The following is a 25930-nucleotide window of genomic DNA, read 5'->3' as shown; positions in this document are numbered from 1 at the left end:
CTTCACTGCGTTCCTTCCGTCAGCAATAGCTTGGGAGAGCTTAGCTCAGGCTTCCTCCAAAACCATTGGCAGCACCTGCGCAACCAAGCCCCAGAGCGAGTGGGAGTATCGACCCAAAAGGCACACGTGTTCACAGACCGCTGTGCAAGGCTGGAAGAAGAAAACATCTTCTTTCCTAATGTACACAGCCTTTTGGTACCCTGTCCAATGGAGTGGTAGGTAATGCACCAGAATTTAATTTGGAAGTGGAGGCTTGGATAACAAAGCACTCTGGGGTGGGGTGTATGGTGGCAGACAATTGTCCTACTCACAGGGGGCCAGGTGCACGGCTGGAACCGGGCCCAGAGTAGGATGTCCGTGAGAGCTTCATTAAAAGGGAGAAGCAGTTCAGAAGGAGTGACTACTGGCTGAAGCAACTCAGTCAAGACAGAAGGTAGCTGAGGTCCATGACCTCAGCCATCGTCCTCACCACCATTGCAAATAAGCTCCCTTCTCCATAGCTATGGTGGGAGGAGAGAACAAGACAGTATCTGGGCAGGTGTGCAGTCCACTGGCATCCACAAAATGCTCACATCAGTTGTCCTCGTTGGGGTCTAGGGGCTGGTATTCATGAGGGTCCAGTGGCCCCTCCCAATCTTCCCCAAGTCCTAGCTATAAGAATAGGGCTCATGCTCCAGCTGGATGGAATACCTACAGTTGCTGTAGGACGACACCCATCCGGCTCTGTGTCGGAGTTGGGGATAAGAATGGGGGCGGCACTGGGGACATCGGCAATGGGACTGCCGCCGGAGGTTGAGATGGCTTGACAGGCATTGATCCAGATCCTTGCATGGATCAGTGACTCAACTGGTGCCGGGGCAAATCTTTGGGAGGAAAACTTTAGGGGCCCCTCCCAACCCCACTAGGCCCGAGGGAGCACCAGCAGGGACGGGCCACCCAGATATGAGATTCATGGCCTCATAAAACTCATGTAGTTTAATGGGGGCCTCTACAGCACCAGGAAACTTGGGGAGGCACGGAGATGGCCCAGGCTCAACCCCGGAGCCAGGCCTTCAATGTTGAAGTTCCCTCGTCTCATCGGATGACTTCGATGGACGGGGCGAAGTCGAAGACCTCTTCAACCTCTTATTTTTCTTATTTTTATGGGACTTACCCAAACGGCAGATGACTTCACCTGCAATGAAGATTGACAACTCCGCGACCGATCCTGGGACCTTCCTCTTGACCAGGATCAAGACCGTTACGGCGTCGCAAGTCGAGCAGCAAGGAGCTTGAGGGACCACTCCGCTCAAGGCTTTGGGGTGCACGGCACGACAATCAGTGCGGGTCTTAGCGTCATGGTCGGGCTCGAGATACCAGAGGCAGACAAGGTGTGGGTCTTTCACTGACATCTTCTGGTGACAGGTTCCGGACGGCTTAAAACCAGCCTTCTTCACAGACATTCCTGCCACAGCAGGAGACAATGTCTCAAAAACTCTACGACAAAAGGTAAAAGAAAAGGTCAGTCAAAAAGCGACTGGGTGCATCTCTTCTTCAAATCTGTGCTGACTGGTGAAAATTAAACTGACGTTAGCGTGCAGGGGTTGCGACTATATAGGCATCGCGCACGCCACTTATGGCACGGGTGATGCCACGCAGAGCTGATTGACGCCACCTATCGGCGCTCAGAGGCACTGCTCACAAAATCATTCCCAGATCCAGTCCGACTCCTGGGGATAATTCTATGGTAAGGAATCTGCAGCTAGAAGTCTCCAGCAGATATGGATTGTATATCTTCACCTGGGTCTAAAGAGTTTGTCCTTTTCTTTTCCTAAAGGCTTGCACCAATTCCCACACTAATATTTCATATTCAGGTATAATTCATATCTCTTCAGTTCTGGCCTGTTTTATTACCTTTATAATTTATTCTTCCACCTATTTTTGTTTTCTATTGTTTTTCATTAACATTTAAATTAACATGCCAATGGCTTTCTGTTGTCATTGTTCATCATTTCTTGAAGGTCATTATCAAAACTGTTATCATTGTCATGGAGACAGTTTTGTTGTATATATTTTCTAATTTATAAATACTTGGGTTTGCTACATGGAATGTGAATGGCACTAACTCCATCGAAAGACAAAGAACAGTTTTTCACTTGTCTGGGTTAGGAGCTATGATTGCTCTACTTCAAGAAATTCATATTTTGAATTCAGAGGCTAGTAAATAAGAGTAAATCTTGGTTGGTGGGGTCTTCTGCTTACCAGCCAAAGGCAACAAGAATGGGTTAGTAATTCTCTGTCACAAATTTCTTATTTTTCAAGTAACTTGCCAATGAACGTGACACAGTGTAGATGCTTTTTAGATTCCTCAGTAGATATATTCGTAACCCTGTTACATTTTTAAGGTCTTAATAACTCAGATATTATTTGTGGGAATAATAGTAAAGAAAATATGCCTTAACATGAGGCAGATGTGATTGTAGGTAGGGATTTTAACCAGCTTTCTTGATAGGAAATCTTGTATATTTGTTACAAATACAATACACAAAGCCTTCAAAGAATACTATCCTTCATGCTAATCTATCAGACGTTTGGAGACTCTTATCCAGATGACAAATTCTTTCCAATCTTAATCTAACTAATAATTTATTCAAATCTGAAATTGGTTCCATTCTCATTTCAGACCATGCACCTGCTTTTTCTGATTACTATTTTTCCCTCACAGGGTTGCTTTAGACAGATGGAGGCTGAATTTAGACTTATGAAATGATTTAGTTTTCCTGAAAGAATTTTAGTTGTTCACTGATGAATTCATGATTTTTAATTCATCTTGTAACACATCCACCCAGAATAAATGAGATTCTTTTAAAGTGACCACTAAGGATATCATTATTGATGAAACCACAAAAAAGAAACCAGTTGTGAACTATAGGGAAACATTAAATCATTTTAAAAACTAGGAACATAATATAATTCAAATCAGAGACTTCACTTATTGCCCTTAAAGCTAAAACTAAATTAATACATATAAAAGTCTGGATGGGTGTTGGTTTAGGATACAATTAATTGCATCCTACAAACCTAAATTCCATTTGATATTGCTATCATTCTTAAGGGTAGTCATGTGAATGACTGAACTTAGTTACTGTCTAATGTATAGATCTTTGTGTTGCATTTACCATTCATCAAATAGCAACAAACTGAAAGCATAATTCTATTACCATCTGATGCAAATTGAAATGGCATTTGTACCAACCACAAAGCTGGCAGTAAGCAAATCTCTCTACATTATCCCTTACATAAACACGCAATCTTATGGCCTCCTTCTAGGAGTATCTTTGACAAAGTGGTTGATAGCTCCAAAATGTATCTGTTAATGTGGAGGTTTAAACCTCTATGACTTACTTTTTAATATGTTTCTGAATAGTTCTTTTTTCTTGTTACATCTATACTATTACGTCTGGTTGGTTGTTATAATTAAGATATTAGTACATTTATATGTATATAATTTGATATTGATACTTAGAATTATTTTTCTTTGTGTTCTTTATCTTCATTATTTCTAATTTTTAAAGTTAAAATCAAATGCATGATGTTTATCTTTAATTGCTCATCATGATAACCTTTTTATTGAATTATATGTGAATGATTATTTAGTTGCATGTTGATAACTTGTTTATCAATAACAATTGATTGTTCTATTATATGTTTTATTATGACAGGGCTGGAGTTGGACCGCCTTTCTCTATCCTGGTTATCGGTGCATAGTCCTGCACACTTTAAAAGGAGCATATAAGGATCTCCTATAACCACATTGTTCTGCTACTTCAACAAGGATTGTCTGCATAGTGCATCAGAGCAGTACAATAATCCACGTAAGACTAGATTCTGTTGCATGTTTTAAACGTATTTGCATTCCCAGCAAAGATTACTAATGTAGTCCTCCATACTCAGCTAGACCCTTCTCTCCAAATAAAAGCCCTGGTGCACAGCTTAGGCTTGCGAAGTTCCACTTGAATAAATTATATGACTTCTGGAATTATGTCCTCTGGACAGATTAGACCAAAATGTAACTGACTGTCTATAATGCCCAACAACTCATTTGGTGAAAACCAAACACTGTCACCACAATAACCTCATACCAACCACCAATCATGGTGGTAGAAGGTGATGATCTGGGTTTGCTTAGCATTCAGAAGACCAGCATGCCTCATAATCTTTGAATCAATCCATGCACTATTTATTCTAGGGAGAGGGAAACTTGAGACCATTTGTCAAACTACTACAACTTAGATGAAGGTGGATTGTGCAATAGGACAATGATAAAAATTCACCTATAAATCTACAATGCAAAATCAGAAGAAAGAAAGAATCGGGTTTTGCATCGGTCAAATAAAAGTCCAGACCTCAACACTATTGAGATGCTGTGGCGTTCTAAAGATAGCTGTGGATAAACAACGCTCTTAAACATCACCATGCTTTAGCAGTTTTGTTCTTTAGGATGGGCCAGAATGTATTTTTTTGGGGGGTGGGGGCAGGGTGTTGTGTTACACCTGCTGAAAATTAGAGCAAGTTACACAAAAACAAGTCTGTGCCCTGAATCTTCCAAGATTAAGAGCTAGTTCAAGAACAAATTATTATGCTAGTTAAATTTCAAAAAATTAGACTGACGTTTGGGCAACTTAGATGACAAAATGTGGGTACAGCCCAAATGAGGGTTACTAACCTATGCATGTACGATTGCCCTTAACAAATATGGCTGCAGAGGAGATACTACCTGGCTGATTGAGAAATGTCACCATAGCATCGTGAGTCACACAAGTGAATTGAAGGCTGTAGATGAGGACTCTAGATCAGAACTGAGCGAGCATACAGGAGGTGGGACTTAGCGGCTGCTTGCGCCACTACAGGAGATAGAATGGATGAATGTGCCCCCTTTCCCAATGTAGTTATGCTCTTTTATAGTGATATAAGTATGGTACCCTGTACAGTTATGTTGCTCCAACTGATTACAGAGATAAGTTATGCTGTGATAAGTGATACGCCGGTGGGGGAGGGTGGACTGTGGGAGGGAACGGGAGGGTAAAGTTGTTGATTTCACACGATATAGCTCTACAGCACATATATACCAGACGGATTTCTTGATTTTATTCTAGAGGCGTCGATGTGGGTGCTGATTAACAGTTGAATTATATTTATCCTGGCCTTTACATTGACTGTACTGTTACGTGACATATGCTTTTATCATTCTTTGCGATGGAACTGAAGAGCCTGTCTGAATGTAAACAACTACTGGGTTGGTTAGTTGTGGTTGAAAATCAATAAACAGATTTAAAAAAAAATTACACTGTGAGTCACACAAGTGTGATAAAGCTTTGTAGTCAAATTACAAGAGCAGTTCTTTCGATTCCAGTAGTTGCACAGTGCATATTTTTTGTTAATATAAGACAAAAACAGAGAGTGGCTTTTTGACTTGCAATAAACCGGATATGGAGTGATGGCAATGACAGTTACTGTATAAATAAGAGAGCTTGTGTTCACAGACAGCCCACTTGTGTAGTCTAGTTTCATGCATTCTAGGAGGAGCCGACAACATACTCTTGGGGAGTATACTTAAAACTTATATGACTGCTCAAGCACACAAAAAGCAGATTTGCAGACTATGAACCAAATGCTGTATGAATACACATATACAAATGATGCAAGCAGCCTTGCATACAGAAAAAAGCCTCATCCCTCACAATATGAATGAAAACAATAATGTGATGCATATCAGTCTGCCATACGTATCATATTACTGAAAATAAATAACTGAGATTGTCTTACACATCACAACACTCACAAAATTATTATTTTAGAATATTTATTCTTGCCAATATGGCAAAAATAAAGAACATGCCCTACATCAGCCGTCATATCGAGCACAGCATAACATTTCAGACACAAGATGTTGCCAAATTACTTTCACTTCCAAATATTCTTCTGAAATACAAAAACCTAAATGGCCATTTTACAATCCAGGTAAACACTGAGGACCACACATTTTAGGTGGTCAAAGCAAAATAAAATAAAGGTGCCTGCTGATATGTTATATCATTTTCATATGCACATGTTCTAAGCGCCTTCCAATACGAGGTAAAAAATAAATCGACCTCAGTTATTCATAAAACTTGCAAATTATGGCATGCTAAATGGATGCCTTCCCTATACTTACAATGCCAAGACACTCATGTTTAGTGCTAGGCCTTTACATGGCCAGTATCTTAGTTTGTGGGGCACAGTTTACATTGGAGCAAATTCTGGGAAATTTCAGTAACAGTTTAGTTGGCTATGCATGCAACTGATTTTGTGGATTTGAGTTTGTCAGGTCTGATATTTCTTGTGCTACATACTGAGGTTTAGACAGATATCAATGCACACAGATACCACCATCACGGCTCCACACAGAACTACAACGTTAGATCTCCCTCATTTTAACTTTAAAATAAAGGGAACCATATATTTGAGCACTCTCTTTAGCTGGAAAGCAGACACCTGGAAGAGTCAACTTTATATTTGAAAAAGTTTAAAGAAGCACCTTAACTTGTATGAGGAAAATATTTAGACTGGAACAGGGGTACAGAAAGGTTACCTAGCATACCCAACAAAGCAACTATGTGCAGTGATCCATGTGTGGCGTAATGCCAGAATTTTGCACAACAACATTTGGGCTTCTCTCATCTTCTGAAACATAGCTTTTTCACCATTGCTTCAAAGTGATTGGGATTTTCAGTATATTCAACATGTACATTTGTCTTGAAGTACTTTCAAAAATACATGTCGTTCTAACAAAGTATGTTAGAAAATGTTGTTAAATAGTACTGCATTTAAAGTAATTCATAAAACTGATAATGTGGCAGAGGGGTGTTTAAGGAGAACTGCAAAATCCTTAACCTTAAAGGATAATTTGGCTGAAGCCAAAAGAAACATTCCTTTCATGCCCAATACTTTGTGTATTAATGTACATCAAGTAAGTCGACACAGTAATGTTACTTTTTTGTCATTCACAAAATCAAGTAAAATGACTTTTAAAGATCAGAAAAAAGGTCATTTAGAATATAGCAATTAGAAACTGTCAGGTAGAAGACTAACAGGACAAATGCCCAGTTATCGAACAATCTGTGCCGAAAATACCATTTTAAACTCAACTATTGTGTGCAGTGATATGATAAAACCGATCTTGACCATGCCCTTCCACAACCCCCAAGTACCAGCTACAAAGAGAAGGGATGTCTGTGAAAAGGTTCTTCTATCCTGCATCACTGGTAACATAAACGAAGAGTGTGTGCAACCTATATTATATAAAAGGTACATAGCAGAAGCAGAAGCAAATATAAAATTACTTACTCCAAATTGCATACTTTTTGATTGAAGTACATTTGATCAATTTTGCGCTAAGTCAACATGAAACAATAAGCCAATATTAAAACCATGAGATAAAACAAAAATAGCTCACTGTAGTTAGGGATTACTGGTGAGTGCTAATCAATCAATGTGGTACAATAGAATGGACACATTGAAGTTGCCCTCTTTCAGATGATCCAGGGTGAGAGAAGAGGAATCAAGTTTCTTTTCCAAAAATATTGCACAGAATAATTTAAAGGCTGGCAGCTACTAAACCATCTTTTAGATGAATTATAATGATTATGGGAACATATGCACTTTTAAATAAAAATCATTTTCTGATGTACACTAATAGATTTTTTCTATACAAGATATTTCTGAACTCTCCATTTACATACTAAACAATTTACATTTTACAGTTTTTATTAACCATGAACTCAATTAAAATGAGTGCAGAGGAGGAACTAGTGGAGTCTTTGTTTTAAAAGTTCATCAATCTGAGTCTTGTACATGTTTTTCACATCCTCCAGATCCAGGCGAAGTTCCTCCGCTTCTTCTGCCTTTTCTCCGTACATTTGTAGGATGGTATTATAACGCTGATCCAGATCCTACAAAACAAGCATGATGACTTTGTAAGAACCCATATCGTCAGTCAAGTATGAGTGCAATGCTGCACACAACTTTTACACTACTGGCAGTATAGTGCTTTTTATCCTTTCACAAAGGCAAACACTTTTTGATCTTGATGTAAACAGCCACCATATTGATATACACCATGAAGAATTAACTATGAGAATACCACATCTAAGTGGTTCATTCTAAAGAGTGGCATGAGGAAAAAAGCTGGACCTCTCAGTTAAAATGAGGTCATGATGGAGGATTCTTTTTTAATTTTTTGAAGAGGTTCTGATGAAAAACAAGCAGTTAAAACTTGCTTTTCCATTCAAGTATCCTACTGAACAGTGTGCTGTGGCTAAACTTAAAGCACAGATTATTAGGACAGTTTCGCTTTTGGGCCAGTGTGCAATTACGATACATTTATTTTTTTTAATAAAATATTATTAGTTACAATAGTCATTAAACATTTAAATGGAGATTACAAATGAAATGTCTATAAATAATCTATGCAACCATTTTCCCACCGCTACAGGACTAGTAAAACAGATTCATATATCAAACAATACAAAACAAATACAACTATTCATGGCCTGGTGATATTTTAAAATACACAAAAACTACAGAAGAAAATGTTATTTAGTCAACCAACTTAGGCTGCCTTTTATTAACAGATGAAAATGTTCAAATTCCTCTGAAAACACAGAACAGACAAGTTACCTACCTTTGGTAATGCTCTTTATGGTGGATACTCCATACAACTGCAGAACCCTCATATTTTAAAATGTATCGTGGCATCAGACTGGATTTAGAACTTTTCAGTCAGAATACCTGCGTGCCAGTAGGTGGTGTGGTGAGAAATTGTGTTACTGGTTGAGGTGGGTAAACCCCTACTCAAGCAGCAACCACAATCCTCTCCAGGGTGATGCACAATCAAACCTCAAATTAACCTGTCCTCAACCCTCTGGGAGCTTGATACAGAGCAGTTAGGCTTAACTGAGAGGCAATGTGTAAAGTATTAATGCAGCACTTCAAACAGTAATAAAAGGAATCACAACACAAGTAAAACCCTACACCAATTTGGAAAAATAGAACAAAATGTAAGAAATAAATCAAGACCACAACAACAAAAATCCAATCAGTAGAACAGGAGGATATACAATTTACAGATTTAAGTGAAAATAGCGCCACATAGCCCAAAGCGGAGAGTGCCAGGGTCAAATGCTGACATGGTAGGCTACTGCCATTGTCCCTTCATTTTTGGGTTGGGGGGCCTGGATGCCTCAAAGCCAAATCCTCCTTGAATGTGAGCTTGTGCTTTTGGGACATGCATGAGAGCGCATGTGGAGGCTCGCTCGGAGGTACCTTGGTGGCTCTTGCAGGTGTCCATATGCATGAACTGAGTTGTCTGCTTGACGTTGGGTACCTCAGGCAAAGGTAGAACGATGGAAGCCTCGATAGTGTTCACCCTCGGACTTGAAGGAAGTTTCATAATCAGTCCAGCAGCTGCTTTCAGCATTGATCTCGGCTCTGAAGAAGGCTTGGCAATGCCTTGGAGTGAGGTTGGAGTTGCCTTCTAGAGACGTTCAACGCATTTGGGCAACGGCTCGGTGAGTGCCAAGAGCTGCTGACTGTCTCAACCAGCAAAGGGTGTCAAAGCTAGTCATGAAGGTCATTGCCTCTTAAAGCTTGGCTGGGGGTTTGAAGCCTGATTCCACTGGAAGAAGTACTCTGCCTCTGTATGGCACAACTTTGGTGTTGAGGCTTCATTTTTGGGCTTTGGACATTGAAGTAGCAGACCTAGTTGTGTGTGGTCATGGTGCGAGCGCTGGAAGGTTTTGGCTTAGTTGTGCTCCTCTTTAGAGGTGTTGTATGAAACGGTTTAGGAGTTGTACGTGCCTCTTCACCGCTGGAAGGCCAGAGGGGCCTGCTTTTTCCTCCTCAGCATGGAGAGTCTTATGGGCTACAGATGTTGGGAGTCTCGGGCAAAGGTTGTTGTTGCATTTTATGACGCAACTAGCATCTCTTTCTGTTATACTGCAGTATTTTTGTGCACTAGAATGAAAGGCAGCAGTCCTAAGAAGTGTTGTTGTCTCATAATCAGGGGAGAGACAAAGGTTACAAACGCAACGCTGGTCAGACAAAGAGTATTTGGTGATGCAACTAGGGCAGAAGCGGAAGAATGCACATTCCATATCCTCCCAAAGGCATTCTCCGCCGATACGACCTGTATTTTGTCGCAATTTGGGTCATGAGACGAGGAAGGTTGTCGAGCGCGAGTTGCAAAGGAAGAGGTTGTGCGGAGGAAAGTTGGTCCTGAAAATTCGGCGAAAAAGTGTTTGTTTTAAAGCTCAGACTCAAAATGTCTGAACCAGACGGTGGAAAAATAAACATCTCAGGTGGAGCCTGTGCCCTTGTGCACTATGGAAGGAGTCAGAGCAGATCTTATGACTGAGTTCTTTGAGCAAGACAAGTTGTAACATCCAACCCCAAAACGGGAAAGAAGGACTATGCAGACCATGTGCATCTTCCGCCACACAAGCTTTGAAATGACTTATCTTTAAAACAAGATTTCTGGTTGAAACTATATGTTCCTATACGTTTCTCAGCTTATGAATGCTTGCCAGGCTGATGCCAGAATTTGTTTCCATGGCAATAGCTCTCTCCAGCACTGCCAGGTGGCACGATGCAGCCTCACATGCGATTTCACCCACCCAGGATGAGGTAACGTCTAAGTACAAAAGGTGCACTGGTGCCAGTACCAGGTATTTTTTCTGGGCACTATTGAGGACTGCAAACAGAAGTTACATAAGTATCAATGATAACGACAATATATCATATGATACGTTTGTACACATTTGAATCTTCCAAATCACTGTACTCGCTCAAAGACTAGGGAGGCTGGTAAGGAATCCTTAGGAAGATATAGTATCCACCAGAAAAAAATATTACTTACCCTGTAAGCATTTGTTTGTACTGTGTAGTACTGTAGATTGACATACTTGGCATACTCCTCCTGCCATCTAGTGTTGCGCTCAGACATTAGAAATTAGAAATCAGACATTAGAAATAGTTTTCCTTCGAAGAAGCTTTGAGTCACTGGGTACTGTGTGACTCCTTCTTAGTCTACAATGTGCTTGGAGACCGACTCCACTTTTAGATTGTTGTTTTTTGCACAGCGAGTGAAAGGTGAGAGTTAAGGGTAGAGGAAAAGTGAGTGTATGTTCTCTGTGCATTGTAATTAGTTACTCAATGTATATTGAATTATTGAATTAAAAGAACATGTGCAATCACCTCCAGCATATGAGAAGGAGGTGATGGTGTATTTAAATCTACAGCAGGACATGCTACAAATAGATGCTTACTGAGTATGAAACATTTTCATGCACGTGTAGCTATAGATACACATGCTTTACATCGACTGTAAAGCAGTTTCTGCAGATGTTTGAAACAAAGTCTTTAGCACAGTTTGATAATCACAGCTTGTCGTTGTCCATGCATTAATGGTTTGTGAGCATGTGTGGTGTTGACCAACTTGGGGCCTAGCAGCTATCCACTAAAGAGATGTTGCCTAAAAAAGCCATGGTGGCCCCCTTTGTATATGTAAAGTGTGCTCTAGGAGATGGTGGGAGCACACAAATAACCTTGGCATACCAAGTCTGGATATATAGAACAATCCACCTTGCAATGTCTGATTTAGAAATTGTGTGACCCTTGTATGGATCAGCACAAGCAACAAAACGTTGGTTAGTCTTACAGAAAAGCTTAGTCCTGTTAATATAGTACATTAGTGCCCATATAACATCTAGCATGCGTAAGGTGTCTTAGCAACAGTATCAGGATGTAGGGGAAAAAATGTTAGCCCAATAGTCTGTGTGAAAAGGAAAAGTGAGATTTCTTTGTGTAAGAATGTAGGATTGTTTGTAAGGACCTGAATAGTTAGTGTTTTTAAACTGCTACACCGTCTGAAGGAACTTATAGCTACACATAAGTAATCTTCCATGAAAGGCAATGTCATTGGCATGAATAGAGAGGCTCAAAAGGTGGTCCCATATACATAGTAAAAGCTACATTTAGGTTCCAAACCAGTAATAGAGGTGTTACTGGGTGCATCAAGCTTTTAAGACACTCCAGAATACCTTGGCTATGAGAATCCTAAAACGTGATGAAAGTTCTCTGTTCGGCAAGTATGTGGTTGCAGCCTCTAAACAGAGACGTATGGAAGCATATGCTAGACCTGCCTTTTCAGAACATAAAACATGGGAAAGGATATCCTGCACCCTAACATTGAAGGGGTCTAGAGATGTAGTAGTGGACAAAAGTTTGCCATTTTGCTGTGTAGCATGCATGAGTGGTAAGTTCACGTGCCTCCTGCAATATTGCCACACACTCTTGTGGAAAGTGTAGATTTCCAAACTCAAGAACTCGGGTGCCAGATTGCTAAGAGTCTGGGTGCCTGATTATACTGTCCTGTTGAGTGAGAAGATCCAGCATGAGGGGAAGCTTCTCATGGGGGCTGATGAACATTTCTGGTAGCATTGAATACCACGGTTGTTTAGCCCATGCTGGTGTTGCCAGGTTGTTTAGCCCATGTTGGTGTTGCCAGGAGACCTGCCTCACCACGTATAGAAATGAGTGGGAGGGGCAGAAAAGTATAGGGAAATATCTCTGACCAGTTCATCATTAGTGCGTTGCCCATAGACTGTGGGTACCTGGAGGCAAGGATTGGACATTTTGCATTTTCTGGAGTATTTGAAAAAGGCTGATGGCTGGGCTCCCCCTAGTTGGAAAGTCAAGTTTTAGGACTTGCGAGGGGGTCCCCACTCGAACTTGTTATTGCATATTGTTAAGCAGGGCCGAAAAGTTGTTTCCCCTGGAAGTTGTTCCGTCAGGTGGTGGATATTGTAACGGATTGTCAAGTGCCAAATCCAATAAATAACAGCAAGCAGCAGAGGAAAATGTGTGCCCTCTAGCTTTTCTATGTAATACATCACTGCCATGTTGTCCGCCTTTAGTAGTGCTACCTTGCCATGGGAGAGTCAATAAAAGGATTTTAGGGCTAGGTGAATAGCCACTAGGTCCAGGAACCTGATGTGCCTCTTTGTTGAAGAGGAGTCTACATGCATTAGACAGGCATGTCACAAAAATGTGCACCCCTACCTATAAGAGATGAGTCGGTGGTAACTGTCCACTGTGGAAGAAAGTCCAAAAAAGGCCTACCTAGCAAGAGATTATTTGTTCCACCAATGTAGGGAGCTCTGACTGCTGCCCCTTCATCAACACTGGATTTTCCCATTGACCCTTGTTTGAAACAATTGACTTGTGGGGTACTGTTAACGTGTTAAGATGCCATCAAACCCAGCAACTTCATTACAGCTCTTACAGATAACGGATGAGTAGACTGCAAAAGAGGCAGCAGCCAACAAACTGAAAACATCCTCTGCTGTTTTGGAGACGAAAAGGGAGGAAGTCTTGCAGGGTAGTCATATGAAAGTTCCCCAACACTATAAATTGATTGATCTGAGCGGCCTAAGGTCTAGAATAATCAGTGGAATACCATCCTTCTTTGGAATAAGGAAGCACACTGAAGGAATGTTTGTACTTCCTCTTGTAAGACGGCGAGCTGAAGATGGCCTAGGGCACGTTGCTGTGGTTGTATGTTGGGCTGGTGGTGTAAAATTTTAGACAGACTACCTCTAGCCACTGACTGGAAGTGATTTCGGCCAAATGAGAGGAATAGAATGGGTGAATCTGTGTTTGGGAGCAGAAGCACCTTTTTTGAAGTAACCTCAACCCTTGACATTGCTGCCTCTGTGATTCCCTCTTGGGTATTCCTACCAGACTGGGAGTCATGAAAAGGCCAGTACATTGTGTTCAGTCTTGGAGAGGGTCTACACCAAAAATAAGTCCTCATACTCTATGATGTGCATGGCAATTTCATGGTGCCGAGCCAATCTCTGGATGACAGTAGGGTATCCGGCAGGAATACCTCCAGGACTTGGTCCTCAAGAGAGTGGGTCGACATTATAGTTATCCCACGGGTTATCTCTGCCCCCTGCACCAGTGGGCTCTTCATATGGAGCCCTTTCCTCCATAAGGGCTGTCTGGGTATGAAAAGAATTATGCTGACCCTTCTGAGGATTGAGGAAGAAGTGGTAGCAGTGATGAGCCTGGCCTTGGCGGTGGAGGGAGTGGTGGGGAATGTGGCTGTGGTGGTGGAAGAGGAGGAGGAGGAGGAGGAGGAGGAGGAGGCGGTGGCAGTGAGTGTGAACATGGTAGGGCAATTGGTGCATACTTGGGTGTGGGAGGTCGTTGAGGAGGATTGCTGCCTAGTCCTTGAGCTATACGTGAGCTGAGCATTGAGGTATTACAAAGGCAAGCTATTCCTGGAAAGTCAGCCTCCTCTTGAAATGGGGGGCAATTTGGAAAGCGGCTTTGGTTGAGGTGGCAGTGGACTCACTCTTCCTCCTTGGATGAATGAGATTGGGCAAAGAACGTTAGCAGGTTAATAGACTGTCCAATGTGGAAAAGCATCTTTTAGGAGGATAACTGCCATAGTCCAAGCACCAGCGCATCTGGGAACAAGGTGGTGTACTGTAGTTGGACAGAAAGTGTTTGCAGCTCGCTCATGTGACAAGCTGATGTGATTGTTATGAGGAACACTGTCTTTAATATGACCAATCTCAGTGGGAAACTGTGCATAAGCTCGAATAGGGTGCACATCGAGACCGTGAAAACCAGATTAAGGTCCCGCTGGGTCATCAGATAAAGCTTTGGGTGGAAAATACGGGTCAGCCTTCTCTGAAACCACAACATAACAGGTGATTTAAACAGAGACGGCTGATCAGCCAATCATTAAAAGGCTCATAAATAATGTCCAACTGATGCTACAGCTGAGCTAATGATAAAGATAAAGGGAACTGCTACTTAGGTTGTAAGCATCTTTGTGGCATGTAGTGCTGTAGATTCATTTGCTGTGCATACTCTTGCCACAAGAGACTGGGGAGGAGAGCAGGCTCATGAGAATCTACAGCACTACATTTATTTTTATTTTGCCACGAACAGATGCTTACAGGTAAGTAACATTTGCCATTTGTGACGTGTAGCCGGGTCTGGTGGCTAAGTGGACTAATGCATCCACTGCAGGGGCCTGTGCTCGACCTCATGGTCACAGGTTCAAATCCCGGCGGGTCCACTCAGTCTTTCATCCATTTGAGGTTGATAAAATGAGTACCATTGAGTTGGGTAACAATATACATCTGTCATTTCAGCATCAAGATATCCCGTTGATGGGGTGAACGTGCGCTTTACAAATACACCTGTTATGTTATCTGTTATGTTAGATACACATGCCTAGCAGTTCTCCTAAAAGTGGTGGCTTAGCCTGAGGATGTGGCAAAAGACTGGAAAAGTGCACATAGAACAGCCTGGCCAACCTTAGCTTGCTGTCTGGCCACGACATACACACAGTAGTGTTTAGTAAAGGTATGAGGGGTGGACCAAGTAGCTGCTTTACAGATGTCAGCTAGTGGTATGTAACCTAAGAAAGCCATTGATGCCCCTTTCTTTTGAGTGGAATGAGGTCTTGGGGGGAGGGAGGGGGTGACAGACAAGGTTATTTTATATTTAGCGTAAGAAGTCTGTATGCAATCGACCAGTAAACGTTAAACACCTGTCTTGAAAATGGCCCGCTTTTCTGTGGCTTGGAGTGGGACAGAATAGCTGTTGTGTCTTAGATAAGGGTTTTTCCCTTCAATATAGTACATTAGTGCTCTCTTGACTTATAAAGAGTGCGGAGCATGTTCCACTACAGTCTCTGGGTGAAGAAAACTGGGAGCTCGATTATCTGATTAAGGTGAAAAATGGAGACTACCTTTAGTGAGGAATTTGGGACTGGTTCTGAAAACCACCCTATCATGACGGAATTGGAAGAAAGGCTCTTCCAAGGTAAGAGCGTGTATCCAACTGAATCGCATGAGGCAAGTGATGGCTACAAGGAAGGCCACCTAGTGGGCAAGAGTGTAGTGGTTCAAAAGGAGGGTCCATGAGCCTTGTGAGAACTATCTTAAAATTCTACGCAGGAGGCATCAGGGGTGGGATAATAAATTTGAGGCCTTCCATGAAAGCCTTAATAACTGATATTCTGAACAATAAAGTATGTTGTCTTTTCTGTAAGCTGGCAGCTACGGCAACGAGATGGAAGTGTAGGAAAGGACTGGCCGTTGCAGGTGAAGGGGGTACCAGACAATGTCCTGTACAGATGCTGTGAGTGGACTCGCATGTTTAGGTTGACAGTTAAGACAGTTATGTATGTACCATTTCCATTTGGCTGCGTAGCAGGCTCTGGTAGTAGGTCTTCGGAGCTCCTTGGGAATAGACATGCATTCTGCTAGTAGGCTGAGGTAACCAAACTCTAAGAACTCAGGAGCCAAATTGCAGGGTTGAGCTGCTGAGGGTTGGGGTGCCTAAGAGTGCTGTGGTTTGTATGAGAAGGCCAAACCTGTTGGTAAGCTTCTCATGTGGAACTAGCGAGAGTTGAGCAAGTTGGTGTATCATGGTTGGTGTGTTCAGGTTGGTGCTACCAGAAAGATAGTTCGGGATGTTTGCCTCAGTCACCGGCCCACAAGCGACAGGAGTAGGAGAGGTGGAAAAGTGTAGGCAAATATCACTGACCAGTTCATCCTTAGTGCACTGCTGATGGACTGTGGGTGTTGTTGCCTGGTGGGTAAGCCTAGGCATTTAGCAATTTTGGCAGTGGCGAACAGGTCGATCAGTGGAAAACTCCAACGTTGGAAGCATGGGACTATTACCTGGGGCTGGAGTTCCCATTCATGGACTAGTTGATGCATCCAGCTGAGCAGGTCAGACAGATTGTTTTCCATCCCGGGAATGTGTTGGGTGCGCAGATCTACTCTGTGATGTACTGCCCACTGCCAGAGGTTCTGGGCTACTGCGGATAGCTGTGGCAAGAGTGTGCCCCCTTGTTTTTGTAAGTAAAACACAGCAGCTGTGTTTGTTCTGACTAAGAATGTGTTGAATGAGGGACAGAAGGGCAGGAGAGCCAACTGGATAGCGAGCAACTGTAGGTGACTGATGTGGAGGGTCTGTTAAGTACGTGTTCACTTTCCCTGGTGATTGAGATGCGTGCCCCAGCAGTGAACAAGGCATCCGTAGAGATGGTCTCTTGTGGAACTGGGTTGAGAAAGGGCGCCCCAGCAACAGGTTGTGTATGTTCGACCACTGCAGACAGCGATGTGTGCAGGCCTAAACCAACACTAGATCCTCTAGATGACCCTCTGCTTGAGACCACAATGTCACTAGGCATTCGTGCAAAAGGCACATGTGAGGAACTGCGGCGATGCAGGATTACATCACTCCAAGCATGAGCATCACCGTACTGACTGTTACTTGGCAATATGGCTGAAAAAGAGGTAGTGTGTTTTGGAACGCTAGTAATCTTGCTGGACTGGGGTAAGCCTTTCCCACTCATGAGTCTAGAACGTCCCCGAGAAAAGGCTGTACTTAAAGGGGCTAGAGGTGGGATGTAGCTAGATTGGCAGTGGTAACCCGGAGCGGAAGCACTTTGAACTGGTAATGTTGTCCATTCACCACAAACTGCAGGTATTTTCGATGCGCTGTGTGCATGGGTATGTGGATGTAGGCATCCTTCAGATTTAGGGAGACCGAGAAGTCACCCTGCTACAACTGTGGTATGACGTCTTATAGAGTCACCATATGAAAATACTCCGACAGAATGTTGCTTTGTTGAGGGGTCAAGTATGGATCGGAGGGAACTTTCCTTTTGGGGAATAAGGAAGTATATGAAATACACCCTTTTTGCACAGTGTTCTGCTGGTACTGGTTCTATGGCTCCCTTGGTGGAGGAGAACATGTACTGCCTCCTGAAGGAGATGCAGATGGTCTGAAAGGGAAAGGAATGTTTGGTGGTGTATGTGTGAGTTCTAAACAGTATCCATCCCATATGATGTCCAGAACCCTTTGACGGAGGTGATTTCTGTCCGGTGCAGCAGAAACCCCTGTAACCTTCCCCCACGATAGGTGTTGTGTGGTCAAAGACAAGGAGGAGAGAGTCACTGTTTTGTAGAAGCAGCCCCCTTGGGGAGTGTACCCTTTACTCCACGTTGCCATAGCCGTGCCTTTCCCCTGTAGCCGTCCCTGCAATAGCCCGTGATGCCGACTGCTAGTTGGACCTGGGGACGATGGAAGAGGGTTCTGGTGTGGGAGCTTTGGCTGAACTTCGGTACTGTGAGTGGCGAAAAAAGCCACTGGAAGCAGGGGTCTGGAAGGCACCCATAGCTTTAGCCGTGTCCGTATGCCTCTTAATCATTTTGAGCATCTTGTCGACCTGAGGGCGAAGAGATGCTGGCCATCAAAGGTTACGTTTAGGAGGTTTTTTACTAAGCCTCTGGCTTAAAGCCAGAAACACGTACCCATACATGAGGGCTTAAAAGGATGCTGGTGTTTATGCTGCGGCATCTTTCTTGCCCTGGCGTCGATTTTCGTGCTATCCCGGTCTGGAGGGAGTGCGTCACCTGTGCCGTGATAGTTAGTGAGTTTCCTAGCTGTGTGGCCACCTAGGGAGTCAGGACACAGCGGCCCCTTATGCATGGGGGTGGTTGGTGAAAGCCCTTGAATTTTTGGGCAAACTTAGGTGTGACCACCCTCACCTTAACTGGCTCTTTAGAAATGTCAGTGGCTGGTCTGAGGACCCCCTTGTGTGTCTGGAGGTACTGTAGGGAGCATTGGGTGAAGGAAAGAGTCTCCATAAGAAAGTTGTCCTCCGCATGTAGGAAATGCATCTCCAGTTCATGAAAGGTAGCTGCTCTATGTAAGAACTCGTGGCATAAGGTGACGAAATCTGGGGGTGAGGGTTTAGTGGGGTACATATCTGGATTTGTGTCCGCTGGAGGCTCTGTATCAGTCATCCCAGGGGTCTGGGATCTGTAGGTGGTCATAGGGATTAAAAGGTAACCTTGGACTACCGCCCCCCCCTCCCCCCCCCACCCCAGAGTGTTAAGAACCCTGTGGTAAGTGGTGTAGAGATTCCACAGGCAGCACAGGAGAGGTAGGGACAGGTACAGAAGGAGGGGGAGAATGAGGTAGAGGGTGAATTGGAGAGGTGGCCTGGTTGTGTTTTAGGCCTTTTAGGTATGGGTTCCAAAAGACGCTTCAGGGCTTCTTCAACAGTCAATTTCTTCTTGTGAGGAATGGAGTCCTTTGGCTGATAGGGAGGCTTCGCCGGGATCCAACCAGTGCCCAACTTGATAAGGATCTGTTGCTGCTTGGCATAGAGTTGATCTTGCAGCCGCTGGAGGATTGGTTGGTCGAAATTCTTGGACGCGGCGGAGGACGCAACCGTAGAAGGTGGTCTAGATGGAGCCGAAAAGGGTCGACGTCCAGACGTGTCAAGCTCAATCTTGGCTCGGAGTGCTTTGAGTCCAAACATTTCGAGTCCAAAAGCTTTGGATCTGACAGTGGTCGGGCATTCGTATTCGGATCCAGCCCTGGAGAAGCGGTTAACTTCAATGCTCGAGGCTTTGAAGAGTACTTTGGTGCAGTGTGTGAAACAGGCATCATGTCTGGCTCGGAATAATGTGTCGACCATGGCCGTAAGGCAGTGGAACATCAGAGACCTCAGAAAAGGCATGGAAATTCAAAGCTTATGCCTCTCTTTGGTGAGGAGGAGGGTGAATATGATGCTCAAGGCGGTCTCAAACTGGCGCTCGTCCGATGGGCGCTCGTCTCCTTTGATGTACGCGTCAGGTCACCTCAAATTCGGTGCCTCAGGCATCCAGTTGGTTTATAGCTGCTTCCTCCTTCCCTAAAGAGATCTGAGGTATCTTCTGCCTCTCGCGTGTACGCCATGAAGTGAGTCATCAAGCTCATCGCTTTCGAAGGGCCTCTTTGTTGCGGCAAGCGAGACACGCCGAACAAGAGTACGGTGGTCGGGGACAAACACAACTTGTAGATTTTGTGGAGGTCTGATCTTGGACACTTGGCATGGCAAGTAGGACAGAACCAAAATAGAGTCCTTTCCATCAAGGGAATATTCTCGATCAAAGTGATGGTATTCCAAGATGTCTTCTGTCATAACGGAGCTAAGAAGTACACAACGGTGGAAACAGACTAGTAAGCATGATTGTTTCTTCCGCGAGGAATGTATACAATGGCCCAGTGAGAACACCAGGTGGCATCAAACCGAATCTAACATCGCCATGTCTGAATCAGACAGCAGGGGGAAAAAAAAATCTAATTATAGAGCCCATGCACATGACCACTCATAGGTGGAGACACTAAGTCCTTCACTTGAAAAGTCCTTCTTCAGAAAAAAACAAGTTGCACACATCTGAGCCCAACACTAGATGGCAGGAATATGCAAAGCATGTGTATCTACAGCTACACATGCCACGAACAGTAGGTTATCAGACAACTAGGCTTAAGAAGGGTAGGATATGGCAAACAAACGTTTCCCAGCGTCCCCCAGAAATGTTTTTATATAGAGGGCTTCCTGGATGGTAAAATGACATTTACTACTTAGAAGGGCAGGGAAAACAAATATACAATTTATTCCCAAGCAGCAGTGTTCTTCCCTTCCTGTCTCTGCTCTCCAGTCTCGACGCCTGGCCCCTTGACGAACCCCTGACGGCATGCCTGACAGCAGAATATTGGCTGCAGGCTAACAATTGACGGCATATTGCCCTAAAAATATATGAGGCATATGGTCGGGTGTGATCGATAGTTTTGCTCCTGATGCTGTATATACATGGGGAAACCATTCACATTATTGAGTGCCCTCAAACAGAAATAATTTAGAAATCCGGAAGGAAGTGCCTATAAGCTGACAAACTTTGTCAATGACCATGAACACACAGTCTTTGGTTTAGATCTAATCATATTGTAGATTATAATATGGATCGCTAGCATTTGAGAATCTGAAGTTGATACTTTGCTGTCTATGACTCCATGCAATTGGATCCACATATCAGTCAACTTAGTTACCCTTATATGATATGGGAACAACCATTGCCATGAAGAAGTCCGCTTCAAGGATGAAATGCGTCGGCTGTGCCACTTTCAACAAGTGATGCTTATGACCTTGTTTTTATAAATCTTTTTGATATTGGAATAAAGAAAACTTTGGAAGAACACTGCTGCTTGGGAATAAAGAGTATATTTGTTTTCCCTGCATATTGAGAAGTGGTGCACCTGTGCTTTTGTTTGAAATTGTTGAATTATGTTAGGATTAGAATTGTGACAGTGGGTGTGATACAATGTGCACACATATCCTCCTGAGTATAGATGAGGTGAGAATAACGGAGGGATAGCAATTCAGGTGCTGCCGATTCAAGGGTTCCACTGTCGGGCGTAGTGTATTTACATGTACTTAGAAGGGCGATCGAAGCAGTCAATGGTCACTGTTTAATCTGTACACATTGAGGTGTAAGTTATGCTACAAGGCTCTCAGGTGTGGAGTGCTGCAGTTGGAAAGATGGGTCGTCCACCCCCTCAAACACCCCCCCCCCCCCCCCAATCGGATCTGGTCTATGCCTCCTGGTTATTTGGTGGCTGCAGAAGGGCAAGATCCTGGCTTTGCCTAGGTGCCCAAAAGCATGTCTGTTAATGCCTCATTAAAAGAAAGGAGTAGTTCTGAGGAGGTCTGCCATGGCTGCAGTATCTCTGTAAATACATTGGTTTTAACCTCCACAGAGGAGAGTTGGAAGTCAAGCACTTCTAAGGCCCCCTTCTTATTACCACTGCAAATGAGGCAGTCCCCTCCACAGAGGGGCCAGGTGGTAAGGAGACACCAGTGTCAGGCAAAGTATCAACGTCACTGGACTCTTGGAGGTCTAGAAATGGGTTCTTGTTATATATTTGCAATGTGTCATCAACGTCATCTTGAGGCTCCGGATCTGTGAATCTGTAGTGCAAAAGAAGCGAATAGGAATCAGGGTGGAATTCTACGAGTGGTCAAGCTGGGGACGTTTTTGACGAAGGTTGTGATGGATCCACTTCAAACTCCAAAACGACTATGGACACTTCCTCTGGCATCAGCTGTGTTGACGTGCTGGGTTCCAACACATGTCTCAGGGCCATTAGGGGAGTCGGAGCAGGCATCGGTCCTGGAATCAGAGCCGAACCCGGAAGAGCCGAACCCGGAACAAGGTCGAGAGGCGCAATTGACGTCAGGGACAGATAAGCAGGTTGTGTAACCCACTCGATGCCTCCTCAGTTCAATGAAGCCTGAAGGCACACCAGAGGGATCCTGAGGGGGACCAAGCATCCGCAGCATATCTTCATTGAAGGCTTAAATATGTTGCAGCATCAACGATCACCCGGGTAACTCTGGCTGTATCGCAACTAGGGCCACGATCAGTCCTAAAGTGGAGGACAGAGACCTGGAGGAACCCTGATGTTTGTGTGACTTCTGATGAGAGAGGTGGGAAGAGGAGGAGCCATATTCTTTTTTTTTTTTTAAGTTTTCAAAAACCTTTATTGAGGAACAAAATCATGACAGACACAATACATTGTGCAAATCCACTGTGCACCGCAACAAAATGCAGTTCTAGTCAGTCATTTAGTTACAGTCAGATTACATTTACAGCCACTTAGTGAAACCAGGAATGTTGAGAACACAGCTCCACTGTTACAAGGTCTCATCCCCCAAGGGAGAACACACATAAAATAACCATGTCAATGGGTATTCTTAAGCAGCAGGGGCACTAATGGAAGACCAGTGGTGGGAAAGGGGGGACGGCACTCACTGACCAGCGCCAGCGGCCGCCGCAGACCCAGGGTCGGCGGGGAGCGCGGAAGAGGCAGCGCCGCTGGGGTGGGATCGGGAAAGGAGACAGGCGACCAGGGGGGCCCAAATGTCTGGCAGGCATTAAGTCCCAGAACTCCGATAGGAAAGTCTGGCAATGAGAGGCATCCGCCAACCAACTCTCAGCTTTAGGAGCCGGCTGCCGACCCCAACACATGGCCACCCTACGACTGGCAAGGACCAGCAGCATTGAGATCAGACGGCGAGACGCTTCAGGGCACAGTTTAACGAAGCCGAGAAGGCACAGAGGTGGATCGGGGCGCACTGCAGCGCCGGTGATGTCACAGATGGTGGAACACACCACCTGCCAAAACTCGGAGACCCTAGGGCAGAGCCACGCCAAATGGGCAAAGTCCGTGGCAGGAGCAACGCAACGCACACAGTTATCACTTTAGGAAAAAGTACAATTATAGCAAACATTCAATTAATAAATGCCAGCTCTCTCAACAAAAGAAATTAAAGCATAACAGAAAAGGCAACCTTAAATGTACTACTATAAATATAGCAACACATTTTATTTTGATATACATAACTTTTTATGTCATATAGATAGGTATTATTATTTCATTAGATATATTCATTTTCAGTTTAGATAAATCATTCAGTACAAATAGATTGAATATTGTAAACAAATCACATTAATACTAACCCTGGGCGGCCAGCTACGCTCCGTGCACGGAGTGCCGTCTCCTACGCATTTTGCGTAGCCGGCGTAGCCAGGCGGCACTACGCGCGCTCCGCAGACGGGGCGTAGCCGGCCGCCACCCGCCTCCCTCCCGCCCTCCCTAAATACATAAATAATGGCAAATAAAGGCATAAAAAGCTTTTAAAAACACTTACCTTGTCTGCCGCGTCCCCGGGGCTCCCTCTCGCCGTCCCGCGATGCGCGCCGCCATTTTGGATCCTAATGCGCATGCGCGGGCGGCCGCGCATGCGCATTTCTCGCGAGGAATGCGCATGCGCGGCCGCCCGCGCATGCGCATTAGGATCCGATGCGGTGGCGGCGCGAATCGCGGGACGGCGAGAGGGAGCCCCGGGGACGCGGCAGACAAGGTAAGTGTTTTTAAAAGCTTTTTATTCCTTTATTTGCCTTTATTTATGTATTTAGGGAGGGCGGGAGGGAGGCGGGTGGCGCGGAGTGGGGCTACGCGGAGTGCGTGGGTGGGCGTAGTTGTGCGCCCACTTCACGTAGCTCCGCGGAGCCCCACTCCGCCCACTACGCCCAGGGTTAATTAATACAAAAGAAAAAACAGACATATATTACAACAAGTCACACTGGACCGGTCAATATTCAATTGTAGTGGGCAAAGCGGTTGGATTTGACTACGCGCGTTTTGGCATTCTGCCTTCATCAGGTGACCGTCATTCGCACATACACTAAACAGGACAAAAACTAGGAGAAAAATACAAAAATATATATATATATATGTACATATTATTAAAAGGTTGCATTAATTTACATAACCTATATACAGATATCAACAAGAGAGACTAGGTCACTATTTACAATAAAATTACACACTATATTATACTATTTACAGCAACCGCAGCTCATGTGTTATAATCCTTGTTACATTTTAACTTAGACAGACATCCTAAACATATTTCATATTCCTATGCGTGTCACATAATCTATCTTCTAGTATTTTCCTGATGTTCTATCTGGCATATATTTGTCACAATAGTTCTAGACATAAAGGTATAGTTGTCAATTTCTAAAATTCTGTGATAGTAAATGTTTTGTAAAGATATATCATAGATTCTCTTCTGACCATTTTAAGGAGAAAGAATATGAAGACAGAACAAAAGAGAGACCACTAGCCATGAGTTAAACAGAAGTATAGGCGATGACAGCTAACCAGTAATATCAGTTTTACCTAATATCCAAGCCTAATTTAAGCAGACTAAGCTCCTAGTGATCTATTCGAAGGTTATTATGTAATTTACACAAATAGGGTCCCCATTAGCTAATATAGTCGGAGGTTATTACCTCGGTCCACAGCATGCGCTATTAAAATCGTGACTCATGCAGTTTTTTCTAAAATACCTATTACAAACAAGGCATTGACCCTATAAGATATTGATGTGGCCAAAAAAAATATTGTGTGTGTTTTTATAATCTAATAAACTACTACTTTTAATCGGGCGTATTATGGCTAGTCCATATTCTATCTCTATGCCCATACATCGCATAGTGATGACATCACTGCGAGTGCGCTTGATCTATGAGACAGGTGCACGTAATTAAGTATTGACTAGGCGGGAATGCTTTGGGTACATAAACCGAAATAGAGTCACCTTCATTTCTGTTATCGCTTGGCGAACTCTATGCAGAAGACTATCGGGAGATCTGGCTCTTGAATATAAAGGTTTAAACGAAGGTAAGGCATCTTGCGGTAGGGCGGCTTAATTCAGTAAACTACTCCTAGGATACGATAGCTTGAATAGTCTTTTCTTGTTTCCCGGTCTTCTAGGACTAACAGATATCGCCTAAAACGTATGGTCGAATACTACGGCTTATACCTGTTTACAGCATGGAATACTTTGACTTTAAAGGTACCGTACATTCTAACTATCCCTTCGGAATTTAAACAGTACAGCATTCGCAATTTGCTACTAGGTTTACCCTAATATGTTTGCTTATCTCTATTTTATGTAGAACATTGCCGTTTTCATTATACAAACTTGCCAGTATCGCTCTCGTCCTGATCTATGAACCATTACGATACGTTCTGACTAAATTAAGGTAAATTACCTACATAGAATATGTATCTTTTTGGAGAATATAACTAGTGTTTATAGTATCTATACCCAGATTCGTATCTATTTGTTGATGTAGGTTGATGTGGACTATCTATTATCCAGCATCTTCTCCTATTTTTACGCTACTGTGTACCCTGATTTCCAACTCGAACATAGTCTGACCTAGGATACAACCTTTTTCAAATACGGTAAATATTGATGTCCCCCGAAAAATGAAGTATATTAAAATGTTAAGTTTAACGGCTGGAACATTCCATATGGAAATAGAACCCACAATACGTTTTTTATAGGTTTCCCCTTGGATAGAAAATGTCGCTACTATATAAGGGACATAATAAGAGAAAGAGA

The 25930-nt window shown here is 43.5% G+C and overlaps 1 protein-coding gene across 1 annotated transcript in view; it reads right to left on the bottom strand.

Annotated features, from left to right (window-relative positions):
• Positions 1-5828: 5828 nt before the first annotated feature.
• LOC144782234 (TATA element modulatory factor-like) overlaps positions 5829-25930 on the bottom strand; it is a 316861-nt gene continuing 296759 nt past the window's right edge. Inside the window, exon 17 of the mRNA XM_078661477.1 lies at positions 5829-7970. Within this exon, the coding sequence (XP_078517603.1) occupies positions 7827-7970 (144 nt within the window). The 3' untranslated portion in view covers positions 5829-7826. The remainder of the gene's footprint in view (positions 7971-25930) is intronic.

Source organism: Lissotriton helveticus, chromosome 9 (assembly GCF_964261635.1).
Source record: "Lissotriton helveticus chromosome 9, aLisHel1.1, whole genome shotgun sequence".
NCBI lineage: Eukaryota > Metazoa > Chordata > Amphibia > Caudata > Salamandridae > Lissotriton > Lissotriton helveticus.
The sequence above is the reverse complement of the archived record's forward strand: the minus strand, read 5'-3'. Positions and strand labels throughout refer to the sequence as shown.